The following is a 17,157-nucleotide window of genomic DNA, read 5'->3' as shown; positions in this document are numbered from 1 at the left end:
GCTGCCACACGAGTCTGAGCTCAGGAGAAAGGAATGGGACACCAACACAGACTCTGATAACGTCGGCCTGTGGATGTCAGGTGAGGCCACTATCGTGAAGGCTATTAACCAAAGAGTATTTTCTGTTTTTACTCTAGATGCCTTAAATTCAATACATAAGTCTTACAAACATGATTTATCATAACTATCCACCACATCATTTCTTACATATCTGCCCCCTCCTCCAACTGAACTGTGCTCCTGGATTCCTAAGCACAGGGACCCTTGTGAGCAGAGCACCTATTACAGTATGTTACAGCACCTGGTACAAAGCAAATGTTAACCAAATAAATGTTTGGTCACAAATAATTTTTCATCCAAAAATTAAAAAATAATCCAAGTTTACTTTATTTATATTCTTATTTTTAAATATGCAAAAAGAAACAAGTACAAGAATACCTATATACACAAGTACTAGAGATGCATCAAAGTTGGACTCTGGCTTGGTGTTCAGTAAAAATCTATTATTAAAGCTTTTGCTTTTGAAAAACCAATCATCAGTCAACACCTACTTCAACATCCTTTCTGGTGTCCCTGTACCCATGCTTAATCAATGAAATGGTATGAAAGAGTAGGGTATCATCACATCTAACCAACATAAATCAGTACAATGAAAACCTAGGGAAAACAGAATATTCACTTTCAAGTATGCATAAGCATTCTAGAAATAACTTTCACTGAAAACTCCTTATGAGCTTTTATGTGTTAAATTTCTATCAGTTGAAGTATAATAAAATGTGTGCACAGTAATACAAGAGCAAACTGCTGCATTAATTAATGATGATTAGGACAGCTGCTAATTTTATGTTCAAAAACAATTATTAACTTGCAAATTGTTACAAGGGAAATACACCAAGAGCTAATACATATACTAGAGAAAGCTAGATCTTCCTTCTTGAGTTTTTTTCCCTTTATTTATAAGCCAATAAATGTTGACAGTTTTTAAAGAATACAAGGCCAAATGAGAGAGACTGGATTATATCATAAATCTAACCTTTGTAGAATTTTTTTGTCTTCTAGCATTCATAAAATTAACTAGGTAACCTTTATAAATGGTATTCACTCTTCAGATATTTCCCATTTCATCCATAAGCCTTTCAAGAAAAAGAGCTATTTGGGAATGCTTCGTATCGTGTAAAGATTAAAGCAGAAATAAAATAGCAACTTTGCCACCTCAAAATTTCATTAGGGAAAATCTCCAAAATCATTAATATTCATGGATAAATCTATGAGATACCCCAAAAATACTTTGTTCCTCTACTGACCTCAGTTGAAAGTGAGCATCTACTTGGTATAGCCAATGTGCAGTGTACTGCCCAGCGAGCAATCCAGGAGCTGACAGTGCTGAGAAACTGTTCCTGCACCAAAAGGTCAAACTTATAAAATCTGACAACAAAATGTTCATAAAATTCTAAAATACTTCTCTGTAAATACTCCTATTTATTTCTTTACGACGGTGCTACTCAGGCTGAGCACCATGTTGACTTTCTCAGCCACTCAGCCAGAACCCGCACGCGGAGCAGCTCTAGTTTGCCCAGGCAGACACACACGCGCCCGTCAGAGACGGGGCACAGAGGATTACTCAGTCACCTTCTACTTAAAAAAGAATTACCATCAGATTCTTTGAATCCCTCATGAACATAAAATATTATTTGATCTACAATTTAACTTAAAAAATATTCAAACATATTTCTTCATTCAAAATAGTAGAGACATTTTTTAAATCCCACTCTAAAGTCAAAAAGGTAATTTTTTCCTTTAGAAAACAAAGATCACCAAAACCAAAAACTAGTCACAAAACTTTAAGAGCTACACCAATAACGTGATTAAGTTATTTATGAGGTTTATGTAGTTAGTTACTCTCCAATTAAAGACCACATTTTTCAAACAGTTTATAAATAAAATCCAATAAGACTATCCTGACAAAGTCTGTAGATAAAAGCCACTTGGTTCAACAAAACACCTCACAATCAGCCTGATTTAAAGAACATACAAGTTTAAAGGTTAACACTTTATCCATTAGCTACACTGTATTTTCAAGAGTCTGAACATAGCCACAGATGAGCTAGCCTCCAATTTCCCATTTTCCATCAGTAAGATCACCTCAATTAATAATAAAGCAATCCAAAAAATTCTTTCAGAAATGCCTTTATAGTGCTTCTCCTGCATAAATACAAATAACAAACGGATGAAAGGAAAGGAGGAAGGGAAGAAAGAAGAGAAAGAGATAGGGATGGAGGAAAGGATGAAGGAGGGAACAAGGGGGGAAAAAAACCAAAATCCCAGACCGTATTTTTCCAAAGAATCATACATACGGGTGTAATATTCTTAATTTAATTTTCAGTCTTATTTTAGATACACTACTAACACCTACTCCACATGCCTTTAAAAGATTCACTCTATTTTAACGGGGATCTGAAGGACACACACATTCAACCATAAAGGTGAATATTAGTGAGTATTTTATTTATTTTTAACAGAAACACTTCAATTCTCACCAAAGTATTATCCAACCAACCACCTTCAAAAAGGTCAAGACTAGCAATCACTGTGCTGTACTTGTATTAATACCACACTGTCAGTCACTATCAAACGGATTCCCAAAGTCGTTTATTAAATATCCCAACTAACTTTGTATTTATTGATCTAAATTTAATTCCCCCCCCCACTAATGCTGTTTATCAGAAAGCTCCCCCATTCAAAATACAGCACCAGTTCCCGCATTCGCTCAGACAGCCACAGCTTTACTGTATTTCAAAACTTGAGTCACCTGTATGCATCGTCTTCTTTCAAGTCTCATATCATCCTGATGGGGTGGGGGGAGGGAGGGAAGAGTCCAGCAGCAAAACTATAACACTGTGTGAAGAAAAACAGATTATGATAAGAGATAAGGATGCAAGACAATTACCCCTACTGAGGAACATCTAATATAACTACAATCCCCAAAACAGAGATACAATTACTGCAAATTCGTTTACTAACATTTATTTATGCTCACTTGAAAATAATTTTCATTAATGGAAATCAATTATATATATAAAATGTATTCAATTGTCAAGGAGAGAAAGTTTCAAAATCTGCCTACTACCAATGAAACTTCAGGCATTTCTAGGTATGAAATAAACAGTCAATATTCCACTATTCTATATAATTTGGGAAAAATTTATATTTTTGTAATATCCATCAATTCACAAATCAGTACGAATATGAATTCACTTTTCATCGTGGCTTACTATCAGAGAGGTAAGCAGAGGTAATGCAGGTTGCTTTACAGGGAAGATAATATGTCAATCTACCAATGTTATGTGTAAATTAAGTTCTGAGACACTGCTCACAACTGCTCCTCTAAGCCCACAAGCCCTCATTTGCTTTTGCTCTCCAAGTGGCTTCTCTTACACTTTACTGTAAGTCTTTCACTGTACTTCCTACTTACTGCTTCCATTGGTATTTCACAAACGATCAGCAAAATTTATAATGACTGACAGGAAAGCAAAAGCAACCTCAATGTTGTTATCAACTGAGAGGAAGTGATAATAGAAGAGAGGAGGACAAGCACAGGCTGCAACCTAACTTATTTATAAGTTGAGTCTAAAAATTCTTTTTAAATTGATACTATGGAATTCAATAAATATTACTAATGACACAATGTTGCTTATGTTGGCCAAGTTCCCAAGCCAGGCAAAAAAAACTTATTGATACCAAAAGATATTATTGATCATGGGCACTGGGGACCGCTGAGAATACCGAAAGGTAACCAATTCTCGATCCTATCTGAACAAGGTCTAAAATAGGTTGTTTTCCTTCGTTAGCACTCTCTCAACTCCTGATGTCTCTAATTCCCTAAATTTTACCTTAGGGAAGCCCAATCATCCTGCTTCCCAATCCTTTCTCCTAAGTAGTCCTGTGTTCCTAAATTACCATCCAAAACTCCTATTACCTCAGTGTGGTTCATTTCAGGTATGTGATAGAAAGAAATCAACTGGACTGAAATAATTTACTTTCATATTTGCAGTTTTCAACAAGGATGCTACTAGCTAGTCCAAATGAATCCCTAATTGGTAGAATTCTAATCACATTACAAACTAAAGTTTAAAATGACCAAGGTAGCTTGAAGAAAAACATTTTTAGGCAAATGGTAATATAGATTTGAATGTATATTTATTTCCCCAAAATATTTCTGCTCTTCATTAATTTCTCCTTCTATTTTTGAACTCCCAGGTTCTTTAAAAGCTAGACGTCTGTACTCGAAATAGCAGTAACTGGAAGTGTAGCTCAGGGACAGGGATGTACATGTATCAATTATCTGTAACTCAGGAACTGCCTGTGTCTAAAATCATTACCTATATTCCAGATTCCATTCCTAAAGAACCACGTTTCCAGTTTAGATGCTACGGTAAAACCTTAGACATGGGACCAACTGGTACCCATTTTGGGGGGTATATGGATAGATGGATGGATGAACATTAAAGTACTACATCAAAACAGTTTTATTCCAAAAAGTAATAGTATCTGAAGCCTCAAGAGTAACGATTTTTACTTCAAAGACATAGTTTTCTAACCATTTTTCTCTCATAAATGGTCTTTACGATTTTAGCATGGACCATTGGGGACAGGAAATGTGAATTAAATCTCTAGCTATGAATTATATATTATCAAATCTTTTAGGTTCTCAACATCCCATTCTTCAACTATAAAATGTTACTTACAATGCTATCTACACTTTACCAACTTCAATGCTTTCAACAGGGTAGATACTGCTGATACCAAAGGACTTCAAAAGAAAAAAGCAGAATCAGATGAACCATTAGCATTTTTTATTCTATTAAAAGCAGTTAGAAATTAGCAGACTATCCCATTACTGTATGAAATATTTAAAGGTAAGAATATGGGTGGGTCAGTGATAGAAAGAAGAGCACATCTGACTAAGGATCAGAAGAAGCATGCATCAATACTGTCTGAACCTAAAACGGACATCTTTTAGACAAGTCAACCATTAATCACTACTCATTTGAAAAGCAGCCTTTAGCAAAGGGTAAAGTATCTCTACAAGTTACAAAACTTGCTGTCTTCATATGCAGCAACTAAACCATCACCTACTGAGCAATGCTAAAACTCCTTAAGTCTTGACCTTGGACTGCTTTAAGTTAAGATTCTAGTGATAATTCCATATATCCTTTAGGTTGTTCACTTTTCAAAAAAAAAATCTGTTTATATCAGGTCAGCATTTTATGACAGTAGGTAACAGCAAACACCAAATGTACTTTGCAAACTATAAACACAATTTTCTTTCTAAAGAAGCCTAAAAATCCAGTCATATTTTAAATTTTTCTGAGAAAAACCTACAGTGAATTTTTCACCTTTCCCCCCACAAATGGAGTCATTCACAAATTATGGAGCTAAATAGATGCTAATGATAAAAGCAACTACTATCCTTACCACAGGCACCTCCTATTATCCTCAAAATCTTTTACAGTGTGCTTTAGCTCACATCTTGCCAAAGGCAATTTAACAGTCTGCGAACACTCTAGAAACTGAGCTTAACTGGTTTTTAAAACTAAACCTGCAAACCATTTTTCGGTTGTCTGAAAATCACGACATAATAGTAGTAACCTACAGCACATCTGCAGGGAGAGAATTTCAACAGGCTGAGTTTAAACACACAGAATGCCCAGGTAGGTATCAGACTCAGTCTCTTGGCACCTGTCTCTTTCTACAGAGGGAGGGGGAAGGTGAAGGAGAGAGAGGGAGAACACTGAGACACCTAATTAAAAGCAGTGACAGACTGAGATTTATAAAATTAATGCTAATCCTCAAAGATCAAGACTGGCAAAACAGTGATAGAAATGAATGCATTAGCATGATATGGCAAATCCAGATTAACTCAGGAGTTAATGAACTAAATGGTAGCTATGACGTTTTCTCTTTCATGTCACAATGTCTTATAATGACATAAAACTAAAAATTATATGTAGTTTCAAAATAACTAAATTAGCAGGTAAGTGTGACAAGCAGCAGGTGAAAACGATCAGTATGACAGGCTTCAGAAACACTGATGGGTACTGTTTTATTTCTTAAGCTGGGTGGAAGCACACAGCTGCTTATTATTATCTTTTAATTTTACAAGTTTTGTATAGTATGTATGTATATTTCAAGATTAAAAATTTTAATCCACATAAAAAAACAAAATATAACACACAATAGTGTTTAAAAGGACAATTCAGATAGTTTAAAGATGCCAATTTAAGAATAAGCTACCCAACTCCCAAAAAAGAATAAGCTACAAAAATGAAAGCAGGGAAAACTAAGCTGATAGATCTACAATTTGATTCATGCATTAAAATTACAATGGGATTATCTAAAAATTATACTGTGACTGGCTTTCCTTATAAACTTCTACTCTTTTACACTAACATTAAGGAAGCAACAGAAGTGTCTTCTTTTTCCATATAACAATTTTAGAACAGATTTTCTAGAATTACAATAGCCAAAGAAGTCAAAGCAAAAATAGAAGAAAAAAAAAAAATCATGGTTTTATACCTAACCCAGGAAAAAAAGTCTATTAACTCTAATTCCCAATAAGATGATCAAACGGCATATAGAGAAAAAGCATTTTCACTAACTGGAAATTTCAAGTGAAATTCTTAAAACCAAGACGATTTATGATTCCTCCAAAACCCCTAGAAGTAGTTCTAGTCTTAAAAAAATTAAAAAGGAAAAAAAAATTTAAATGCAGAAGACTTTAGAATGGGGTATCAAAGAAAATTCTGAGTAAAACTGCAGGGAAAAAAGTAACATCTGCTAAACACTTACTATGCACCAACTACTCTACTGAGACACTTTACAGAAGTTGACACATTTAATCTCATACACATTTAATCTCATAACAATCCTAGAAGTAGGCACTGTGATTTCCATTTCATCAATGGGGAGAGCAAATTCAGAGAGATGAACCCGCCTGGCCGAAGGTCACAGCTTGTGAACTCTCGTCCTACACCAAAGTTCATATTTTCCACCACACCAAAATGCCTCTCACTAATAAGCACTGAAACAGTCATGGGAAAATTTCAAAGATTCGAGAATCTAGGTGTGTCTGGGTCTGATTTTAAGACCCCATACTCAATCTTCCACCTCAACCACTCCAAACAAGAAAGAAAGTTCATAAGCAGTAAATTAATTTGTAAAAAGCGCTGCAGTTTAGGAGAATGGTAAAGAAACTCTCAAGTTAGTCAAGCAGAGAAAATTGGATCACAGCATATAACAGACTGATATATATATTCTCTCTACCAAAAAAATTAAAAGAGACGAACTAAAAAGAGGGTAAAAACCAAAAGCAGGTAAGTCATTACTGCACCAAAGCCTTGGGCAAGATAAAAAAAACATGAAGGATTATAATTATATGACTCCAATGGCAAGGGGGAAGTGGAAGTAGCTGATATAAGTGTTAAAGAAAATAGAAAGATGTGATTTCTCATGAAATTATGTGAAAAAAACTAACATCCCTGAGTAAGCACTAAAGAGAAGGTTCAAGAACTAAGAGCTGAGTGGATTAAATAAATGTTGCCCCAAATTTTTGCTCCTTCAAGGACCAAGTTACTTGGCTTCTCTGGGACTGTATCTGGGCTCAAATACAACAAAATTAGGCACTGAGTATTTGTATACAACAATAAATACAGGAAAACACGAGGAAAATGCCCCTTATGCATATTATCTGTAACATAAGGCATTGCCAAATATCGTTTTTAAAACTGGAGGGGAGAGACTAGAAAGTTAGGGGTAAGCTGTGATCAGTTAAGTGGGAAGTACTGTTACCCTGTCACTAATTCAAAATGCCAACTACCAACATATTTATATGTATTCTTTTGTATTTTAAGTTCCTCAAACATAAATTCTCAGACCACAGAACATTTTAGGAACCTTAGCTCCCACTATCAGAGAGTGACTACTACATAAAATAGATACTAAGAAATACACTGTAAGTGAACCTAAGTTCCAGAAGGCTCATTTCTAAGACAATTGGATGAAGGTCAATATTAATCACTATTTTAGTTTTATGTGGAACTAAACAGACTTTTAAAAGCTGGCTTGGCCCACCTCTGTAGAGTTCCAGGCCCACATTTCCAAGGGCCCAGAGAACAGAGCTTGAATGTCCCAGATATTATTGTTCCCCAGTTATTAATGAAGAGATGTCTTACCTTTAACGGATACATATTTTCCTTTCATTCACTTAATTCCCATAAATAATTATATAAGGTAAGTAGTACTATTATCCCCATTTTACAGGTGACGAAAACTAAAGCCTAGAGAAGTGAAGTCGCCCCAAGTCACACATGACTAATGGTGAAGAGAAAAGATTCAAACCCAACCAAAATGATTCCAAAACCAATGCTTTCAGGCACATATTAAATTGAATTTACTATCTCCTCGCCCTTCTCCCCTGCCCCAAAAAGGGGAGGAAAGACCAGGCAGGACAGGGAAAAAAAAATCCGTTTTTCCTTCCTGTATTCCCAGTCTTGGGTGACAGGTCTCACCATCACCCCCATCTCCCAAGGAGAACCCTAATCACCTAGGATCTCTTTCCTAGTGCTTACACCACATCCATCTGGCAAATTCTTGTGTTGGATTCACCTCAGAAAGGTCTTCCCAACTGGCCTTGTTGCTCCATCTCTAGTGTGCCTGCCTCGATCAACACCCTCCCTGTGCCATCAGCACTCCCTGCTCAAATCCACCCATACAACCCACTCTCCCCAAACTGCAGGCCTCAAAACACATGCTGTCACTATTCCAGCCCAATCATGTGCCACCAGGCTGTTCTGAAGCTGGAACTCAAAGACGGTCTTCTCTCCATTTAAAATTAAAAACCTCAAGTTTTTCTCCCATCATTTATCTGAAATAAACAGAATGCATTCTGATTGTAACACACTACATGCTCCTTATTTTTAAAAAAGGGAGTAAGTAGAAACTGAAGAGGAATAACCAAAAGTCACACAAAATTCCAATACCCTAAGCAACGTCTGCTCCTATTGTTGTTTATTTCAATCTTTACATCAATACTTTATATTTGCAGCACCTTTCATGGTTGTACAGTACCCCACTACACAGATCTAAGTTTACATGAAGCAAATACCTATTGGGGGATATTTGGGTTGTTTCCAATTTCTCACTACTATAAATTTTGAACCCTGGAGCCTGCTTTTACCCACTTGCCAATAGGAATTAAAAGCAAAGTAATATGAACATCAAGACTTTTTGAATCTCTGTTGATATGCTTGCTTACAGATACATTTTTATATCACCTACACATAATGTACTCTAACTTGCTATTATTCAATAGATTCTAGCTTATAAAAGGAATTAAAAAGGAATTAAATGACTTCTAGGTACTCAGAGATTCACACCAGAGCAGCATCTAATGTGTAGTGTTACCCCTGGTTACATTTCCCTACCCAACCTCAACATCCGGGTTGATCTCATTCATTTACATATTCCCATCAGACAGAGGACACAGGAAGAATATGTTCAATCAATACCCTGCAAGCCCTTCTCATAACTAGTTTTTAAGGAATGCATTGGAGGGGCACCTGGGTGGGTCAGCCTGTTAAGCGTCTGCCTCCGGCTCAGGTCATGATCCCCGGGGTCCTGGGATCGAGCCCCGCGTTGGGCTCCCTGCTGAGTGGAGAGCCTGCTTCTCCCTCTCCCTCTGCCCACCCCCTGTGCGCTCTCTCACTCGCTCACTCTATCTCAAATAAATAAATACCTTAAAAAAAAAGAAATGAACTGGAAAACCATTCTGCTCTGTCCTTTCTGATAGCACTAACTTTTCTAGAGTGGTCATATATATTTATATGCACACACATATAATTTTACTTATAAAACATACATTATGTATAATTAATTTACATAAGTGCATGCACACATATACTTAGTCGGTTGTATGTACTTTTATACATATATAATTATATATAATTTTAGAAACCACTGCTTTTAATTATCCTTGCATTTCAAAAATAAAGAAAAATAACCAGGCCCAGAAATAATCAAAAACACACACTGCTATTAGCAGCTTACATCTTCCTCCAACAAGCCTATTACTAAGAGTAGTAAATGAGTTTAGTTTTACTTATTTTTCCCAACTACACTTTTAAAAAACTCAAAAACTCTTAAAATGTGTGTGGCCTTGTATCTCTGTGCATCGGTTATCCTCGAAATATCCCATGTCTCTCACTTGTAACCCCAACCTCAGGTGTTACACCTCCAGTTCCATCCCCTGGCCCCTCCACTCATTTCTCTATCCATCTTTCCCTCCAGAAGAAATATTTCACAGTTTTACTCTGAACTAATAATGCTGACTTACTCTTTTCTCTACACTAACCTCTAATTCAGCATCTAGTCCAACTGCTGCTAGATGTTGCCTACAGTGCCCTTACTACCTCAACTCCCCACGCTCGAGACACATCCTCACCTCCTTCCTCACAGAACTGACCTTTCCATGTTTATCCCCAGTGCCACCGTTCTTCCAGCAACTTCACCAGAAACTGGTTTCTTTCTTTACTCGAAATGGTCTCACTAAATGCTGTCAATTTTCAAAATGCCTCCTGCCGTAATTATTCTCCATGCCCACTGCAATCACCTTGGTCTAGGTCATTATTTCATACTTGGTATTACAGATCCCCCTAGAACTAAGCATCTTCCAGGCCAGGTGGTATGTCAGAACACTATGGGAGGTTCTCAAAACCAGACTGCAGACTCCACACCCAAAGATACTGATTCAGGAAGCACGGGGAAGAACCCAAGAATCCCACCCACCCTACCCCCCGGTGATTTTAGAGCACAGCCCGATGTGGAAGCTACCAAACTTAAAGGCAGCTTATCCCTTGTCTCAGTTCATCGGGCTTATAGCTGCCACAAGTATCTTCCTGAAGCACATGACTTTCAACCTGGATTTAACTTACCCTCTGTAACTTAAGAAAAATCGATCAACTCTTATTGCCCTGAACGGAGAGTTTAGCATGGCATTCTATAAAATGCCATTTAACCCCCTCTGCACCAATGCTCAAATGATTTTCCCTACCTAAAGTTTGCCACTTCTTTACCCAACCCTTTACGTAAATCCTATCCATCCCTCCTAAATCCTATCCATCCCTCAAGACTACTTGAATTCCCCCTCATCCAGCTTCACGTCACTCCAGCCCCTCAGAATTTGCATTCAGTGATCCACCACTATATTTTTCTAATTATTTATGTTATATTATTACTCCAGTGACATTATCTCTGGCTTGGTAAGCTTCACATTTCTATTTCATCAGAGTAGATGTGCAATGAACATATCAGTAAAGTGAATAACAACATGGAAAATACTGCTCTATGTAGAAAAAGTAAGTTATAAAGCAGCATGCAGACACCATGTGATTACATTTGTTTTTTAAAAGGAGAGAAAACTAGTTGTGTGCATTTAAAAAAAAAAAAAAACCCTGACAGGTTATCCACAAAATAGTAGTTATCTCGGGAGAGAGGAGCTAAAGGAAATTGTTATTCTAAGCTTTTGTATTTTTTAAATTTCCTAAAAGGAATGTGCATTTTGTAATGAAACCAAATCTTCCTAGAATCTTAAACCTTAAAATCTTAACCTAGAGCTTTTGTGATCAATGGAAATCCTGTAAAAATGACTGGCATGGGTATCAGCAGCCATACTGTCACAATCCTAACACTTGGGACTTACTTGTTAATGTTAACATTTCCCAACCTCTACTTCAAATTCCACTGGCCTCACTAGGTGGATGTTCAACTTCTGGGACTCTGTTCACAGCTTTGCAAATCAATTTCATACATGAGCATGCTACTTCTCCAGCTGTACAGAAGTGGAGTTCTGTTTATTCTCTTCGTTTGTCCTTTCAATCAAAACTACAAATCTTAACATAGTATTATTGCTCTTATTTCCACATAAGACCAGGAGACATGTAATAGGTGAGAAAACTGAAATTAATATTAAAATAAACCTTAGAATGAAGGTCTGGAAAAACCTTTAAAACACCATCTTAAGCACCGTTTCCTTCTTAAGCAGAAAGAGTCCTAAATACAGTGAAAACCTACCCATTTCAAAGATTCTCATGATAAACTACAGCAAAACGTTCAATCCTTAATTACAAATTCTACGCTAAATTCCTCCTGCACACTGAAGAAACAGAAAATAGCTACACACAGCCTACAAAATACTCTTCATACCCACACTCCTCAGCTTCTCTCCAAATGCACATCAAGACACTGTGTCTTCTCAAGCTGAATTAGCCAGCCTCTGTCCATTTTTCCTGCTCAAATCTGTTTTCTCAATTTATGATCTCCAAATCTGCACATAGTATAGTTAAACATGAGCCTTGCCACACTAAGTATTGTTCCTATACAGTTTTCCTTTCTTCATGTAGCATTGATTCATGGTCCATTTGTGGTCTATTATACCTCATGTTCAATCTCTTTTAGAAATCCCTTTCATGAAAGAAAATAAAAAATTTATATATAAAAGTGTATCATTAAAAATAAATTAAAAATCAGGAACAATAAAAGTTTTCAACACTAAAAAGAAAAGGTGACATATATTATGGTACATTCACATGACAAAATATTATATAACCCTTTAAGTTCTTCTTACGATAACTGCATGGCATGAAGGAAAAAGTCACACACTGTATCAGAAAGCAAAACCCTCCCCAAAGCAAAATCTCAGGAAAGTAACTGAAAAAACTCTGGGGGAAAATATGTAAGGTTATTAATAATGAATGTCTTTGGCTAATATAATTCTTAGTGATTTTTAAATTTTCCTCTTTATACTTTTCAGTATAGCATAACTTTTATAAGTCAGCACATCTCTTATAATCAGGAAAAAATGATCCAAGAAATTCAACCTCCATATGAAACGTAACAGTCATCATGGTATCTGGTTAACAACCACAACCATGAGAACAACCTCTAAGTGCATCCAATTTTTAAAACTCCAATATAGGTAAAAAGCTCATGAAAATAAACTATTAAAGATCTTTGTTTAAAAAAATCAGTTAAGGGGCGCCTGGGTGGCTCAGTCGTTAAGCGTCTGCCTTCGGCTCAGGTCATGATCCCAGAGTCCTGGGATCAAGCCCCGCATCGGGCTCCCTGCTCTGCCGGAAGCCTGCTTCTCCCTCTCCCGCTCCTCCTGATTGTGTTCCCTCTCTCGCTGTGTGTCTCTCTCTGTCAAATAAATAAATAAAATCTTAAAAATAAATAAATAAATAAAAATTTAAAAATCAGTTAAGGGGTGCCTGGGTGGTGCAGTCAGTTAAGCGTCTGACTCTTGGTTTCAGCTCAGGTCATGATCTCAAGGTTGTGGGATCAAGCCCTGTGTGGGGCTCCGCACTCAGCACAGAGCCGCTTGAGATTCTCTCTCCCTCTGCCCCTCCCACTCATGCTCTCTCTCTCTCTCTCTCTCTGAAATGAATAAATAAATCTTAAAAAAAAAAAAAATCTGTTAATACACTGCTAGGTCACTATCCACAAGAAAACCAAAAAAAGTACTTACTTAGTGTTGCTTCACCCAATACTCAAGGCCCTAAAGCCATCATCAGGCTTCTGAATCAACCTGCCCTAGTTTAACTTCTGGCTCAACTTAATAGGTGGGCTCACACAAGGTTCTAAACTCCTAGATGACTAAGTGACCTCATCTACAAAGTGAGGATAATCCCATAAAACTGTTGTATTATCGGGGCGCCTGAGTGGCTCAGTCGTTAAGCGTCTCCCTTCGGCTCAGGTCATGATCCCAGGGTCCTGGGATCGAGCCCCGCATCGGGCTCCCTGCCCGGCAGGAAGCGTGCTTCTCCCTCTCCCACTCCCCCTGCTTGTGTTCCCTCTCTCGCTGTCTCTCTCGCTGTCAAATCAATAAATAAAATCTTTAAAAAATATAAAATAAAAAAATTGTTGTATTAGCAATGACAGAGCACACGTAAAGCATTTACAACATGACACATAGTGTTCAATATCATTCACTTCTCTATGCCAGTGTATTTTACACTGTCATTACCTTCACCTTTCCAGTCTTACCTCCTACTACAAAAACTTTCCCCAAATGGACACTCCAGCCACCATGGACAAAGGCCACTTTTCTGCTCGGGCTCTTCAATGAGCTTTCCTCATCCTTCCCTGCCTGTCAACACCAAGCTCCAAGCCCAACACCAACCAGTGCTGTCTTCCACAGAAGTCTCCAATCAGCACTGCCTATAGACACCAATCCCTCGGCAACCCTGTACAGCAGCGTTTACACCAAGACTACGGCCCTCACACCACTCACCTTGGATAGGAGCTAACTAACTGTATGCATGCCAGCATCCAGTCCCAGAAAGTCTTAAGAGCCTTCTTTGGCTCGCTATTGAGGAAGGCCAGCTTCCTCAACTACAGGAGATTCTCAACAAAGGAGAAAAAACCATAATCATCAAACCACGTCATTGCCTAAAACATCTGCTTTGGGTTGCTTTGTTGAAACAAGTGAGTTAAAATTCTTCAGGATTTGGGGCACCTGCCTGGGTGGCTCAGTTGGTTGAGCGTCGGACTCTTGGTTTTGGGTGAGATCATGATCTCAGGGTTGTGGGATCAAACCCCGCCATGGGCTTTGTCCCTCTCACTCTGCTCCACTCACCCACTCACACACAAGCGCTCTCTCTCAAATAAATAAAAATCCTTTAAAAAAAAAAAAAAAAACCTCTTTAATTTTTAAGACAACATAGTAAGTACAGCTAAGTCATACCTGCAACCTACTGGTGGAGCAACTGAGTTTGCCATGGTTCAGTTCTAGAACTCATTTCAGTGAAAAAGGCACAAAATCTAGTGGTTTTGCTACAGAGAATGCTATCTGAGCTAAGAAATATTTTATGTAATTATCAACTCCATAAAAATAGCCATAATCAGATAAAGCTTGGGCATAGTTGAGGGTTTTTAAGATTTCATTTATTTATTTGACAGAAAGAGCAAGCGAGCACAAGCAGGGGGGAGGGGCAGAAGGAGAGAGAGAAGCAGGCTCCCCACCGAGCAGGGAGCCCGTTGTGGGGCTCCATCCCAGGACCCTGGGACCATGACCTGAGCTGAAGGCAGACGCCTGACTGAGCCACCCAGGCGCTGCCAGTTGAGAGGTTTTATTCCTGTTAAATACCAAGCCTCCCTTTTAAAAAAGAATAATTTTAATCGTGGTATTACTTAAAAAAATGCTTAAAAAAAAAAACAACAGGTGGCCAAATACAACTGTGAAAGCAAGGATGATAGGGACACAAGGGCTCATTATGTTACTCTCTCTACTTCTGTGTATGTCTGAAGTTTTTAATAATTAAAAGTTTCTTTAAAAAATAAAAATGGTGATATATGAAAAAAAGTATTAGAAATACAATTTTTTTTAAAGATTTTATTTATTTATTTGACAGAGACACAGCGAGAGAGGGAACACAAACGAGGGGAGTGGGAGAGGGAGAAGCAGGCTTCCCGCTGAGCAAGGAGCCCGATGCAGGGCTCGATCCCAGGACCCTGGGATCATGACCTGAGCCAAAGGCAGATGCTTAACTGACTGAGCCACCCAGGCACCCCAAGAAATATAATTATTTAAACCATAAACTAAGTGAACTACTTAACAAAAGAAGCTAACTAAAAGAAATGTAAAGATTCAGTAACATTTTATGACGAGAACTTATAAACAAACCATGACTGAGCAGAATTTGCCTTTTTTATTCTCGTTTATTTCTCTTTGGGGAGAGGAGAAAGGGGTTGAAGTAACTTGGGATACTATTTTCCATAAAATATTTTTAAATAAGTCACTAACAAAGATTTATCTATGTAAGTTTTGGTTTCTATACAATTCTTCCAGAAGCATTCACTGCATTACTAAATGTACAGTTGTGATGTGAAAATCCAGGGAGTTGGGTGAAATTCCCTTTAGGATGTCACTAGCTAGCACTGCAGGATCAATAAAGTGCAAACTCCCTAGTGCCAAAGCCCCCTAGAGAGATGATCCCACTACTAGTTTCAGCAGCTGACATACTCTAACCACTCTTGGAGGATAAAAACCAAACATTTTAATAACTTGCCGCAAAATTTCCTTTTGCTACCAAAGTCATATTTGATTTTTATCTTCCTGTTTTTTTATATTATGCAGGTAGCACATTTTTCATGATATCTAATACAGATGACTTATACAATAACATTAAATTTATTATCAGATTGAGAGCTAAGAGGACTTCAATTTCACTTAATTCAAATCAATCATTTAGCAGATGTGGAAACTGAAGTCTAGAGGTTATGTGCCTTACTTATGAGTATCTGAAAGTAAAATGAACACTGAAAAGATCTGGTTATCGAACCACTGATAAAAGCAAAATAATGCTTAGCTGCCATTTTAACTGAGCACTTAAACTCCACTGCTACACAGAAGTATGCACAAATATAATATTTGTGTATATAACATAAACATCCTTACACAAAAATGAAAATATACAGGAAAATGTCCAGAAAGATTAACTGAAAAGCTTTAAGAGCAGTATCTGTGGTTGGGACAATGGGACTGGAAAGGAGGTGGGATAGGAGTGGGGAGAAGGTGAAAGAGAGACATTCATACATCTGTACACACTGCAGAAGTGCCATCAATCACACTTATTGAAACAAATGAAAAATAATGTTAAATAACAGCACATGGGTAAATAATATCCTAAAAATCAGATGATGTCTTGCAATAAGTAGACTTTCAAATTCATCATTCATTTCTTCAACAAATATGTGCTGACTACTGGAGACATAAGGGCAAGATTTACTGTCACTATGCCTGCCCTCAGAGAACTCACAGTCCAACGTGGGAAAGACAAAAATCACAGTAATACTGGACTACACGGTTATGAGGGAAAGCATGAAAGAATATAACAAGGGGAACCTATTTAGATTTGAGAAGAGTATCAGAAATACTCTTTCCAAGTGCTCAACAGCGCTTGGCATCAGGGAAATCCAAATCAAAACCTCAATGAAATATCACCTCACACCAGTCAGAATGGCTAAAATTAACAAGTCAGGAAATGACAGGTGTTGGCGGGGATGCGGAGAAAGGGGAACCCTCCTACACTGTTGGTGGGAATG

General features: G+C 37.5%; 1 protein-coding gene across 6 annotated transcripts in view; it reads right to left on the bottom strand.

The window, feature by feature from the left end:
- DYRK1A (dual specificity tyrosine phosphorylation regulated kinase 1A) overlaps positions 1-17,157 on the bottom strand; it is a 150,460-nt gene that overhangs the window by 91,471 nt on the left and 41,832 nt on the right. For 3 of the 6 annotated variants that reach the window (XM_081799867.1, XM_081799861.1, XM_081799874.1), the window contains exon 2: positions 2,810-2,895. The exons of 2 other annotated variants lie outside the window; for them this stretch is intronic. In XM_081799867.1, coding sequence (XP_081655993.1) covers positions 2,810-2,819 — 10 coding nt within the window. In that variant the 5' untranslated portion in view covers positions 2,820-2,895. Of the gene's footprint in view, positions 1-1,304; positions 1,398-2,809; positions 2,896-17,157 lie in introns of all 6 variants that reach the window. One more of the 6 variants, XM_081799878.1, reaches the window with a different exon arrangement.

Source organism: Leptonychotes weddellii, chromosome 1 (genome assembly GCF_054177405.1).
Source record: "Leptonychotes weddellii isolate Sample4059 chromosome 1, ASM5417740v2, whole genome shotgun sequence".
Lineage (NCBI taxonomy): Eukaryota > Metazoa > Chordata > Mammalia > Carnivora > Phocidae > Leptonychotes > Leptonychotes weddellii.
Note: the sequence above shows the minus strand (reverse complement) of the source record. Positions and strands in the feature narration are given on the sequence as shown.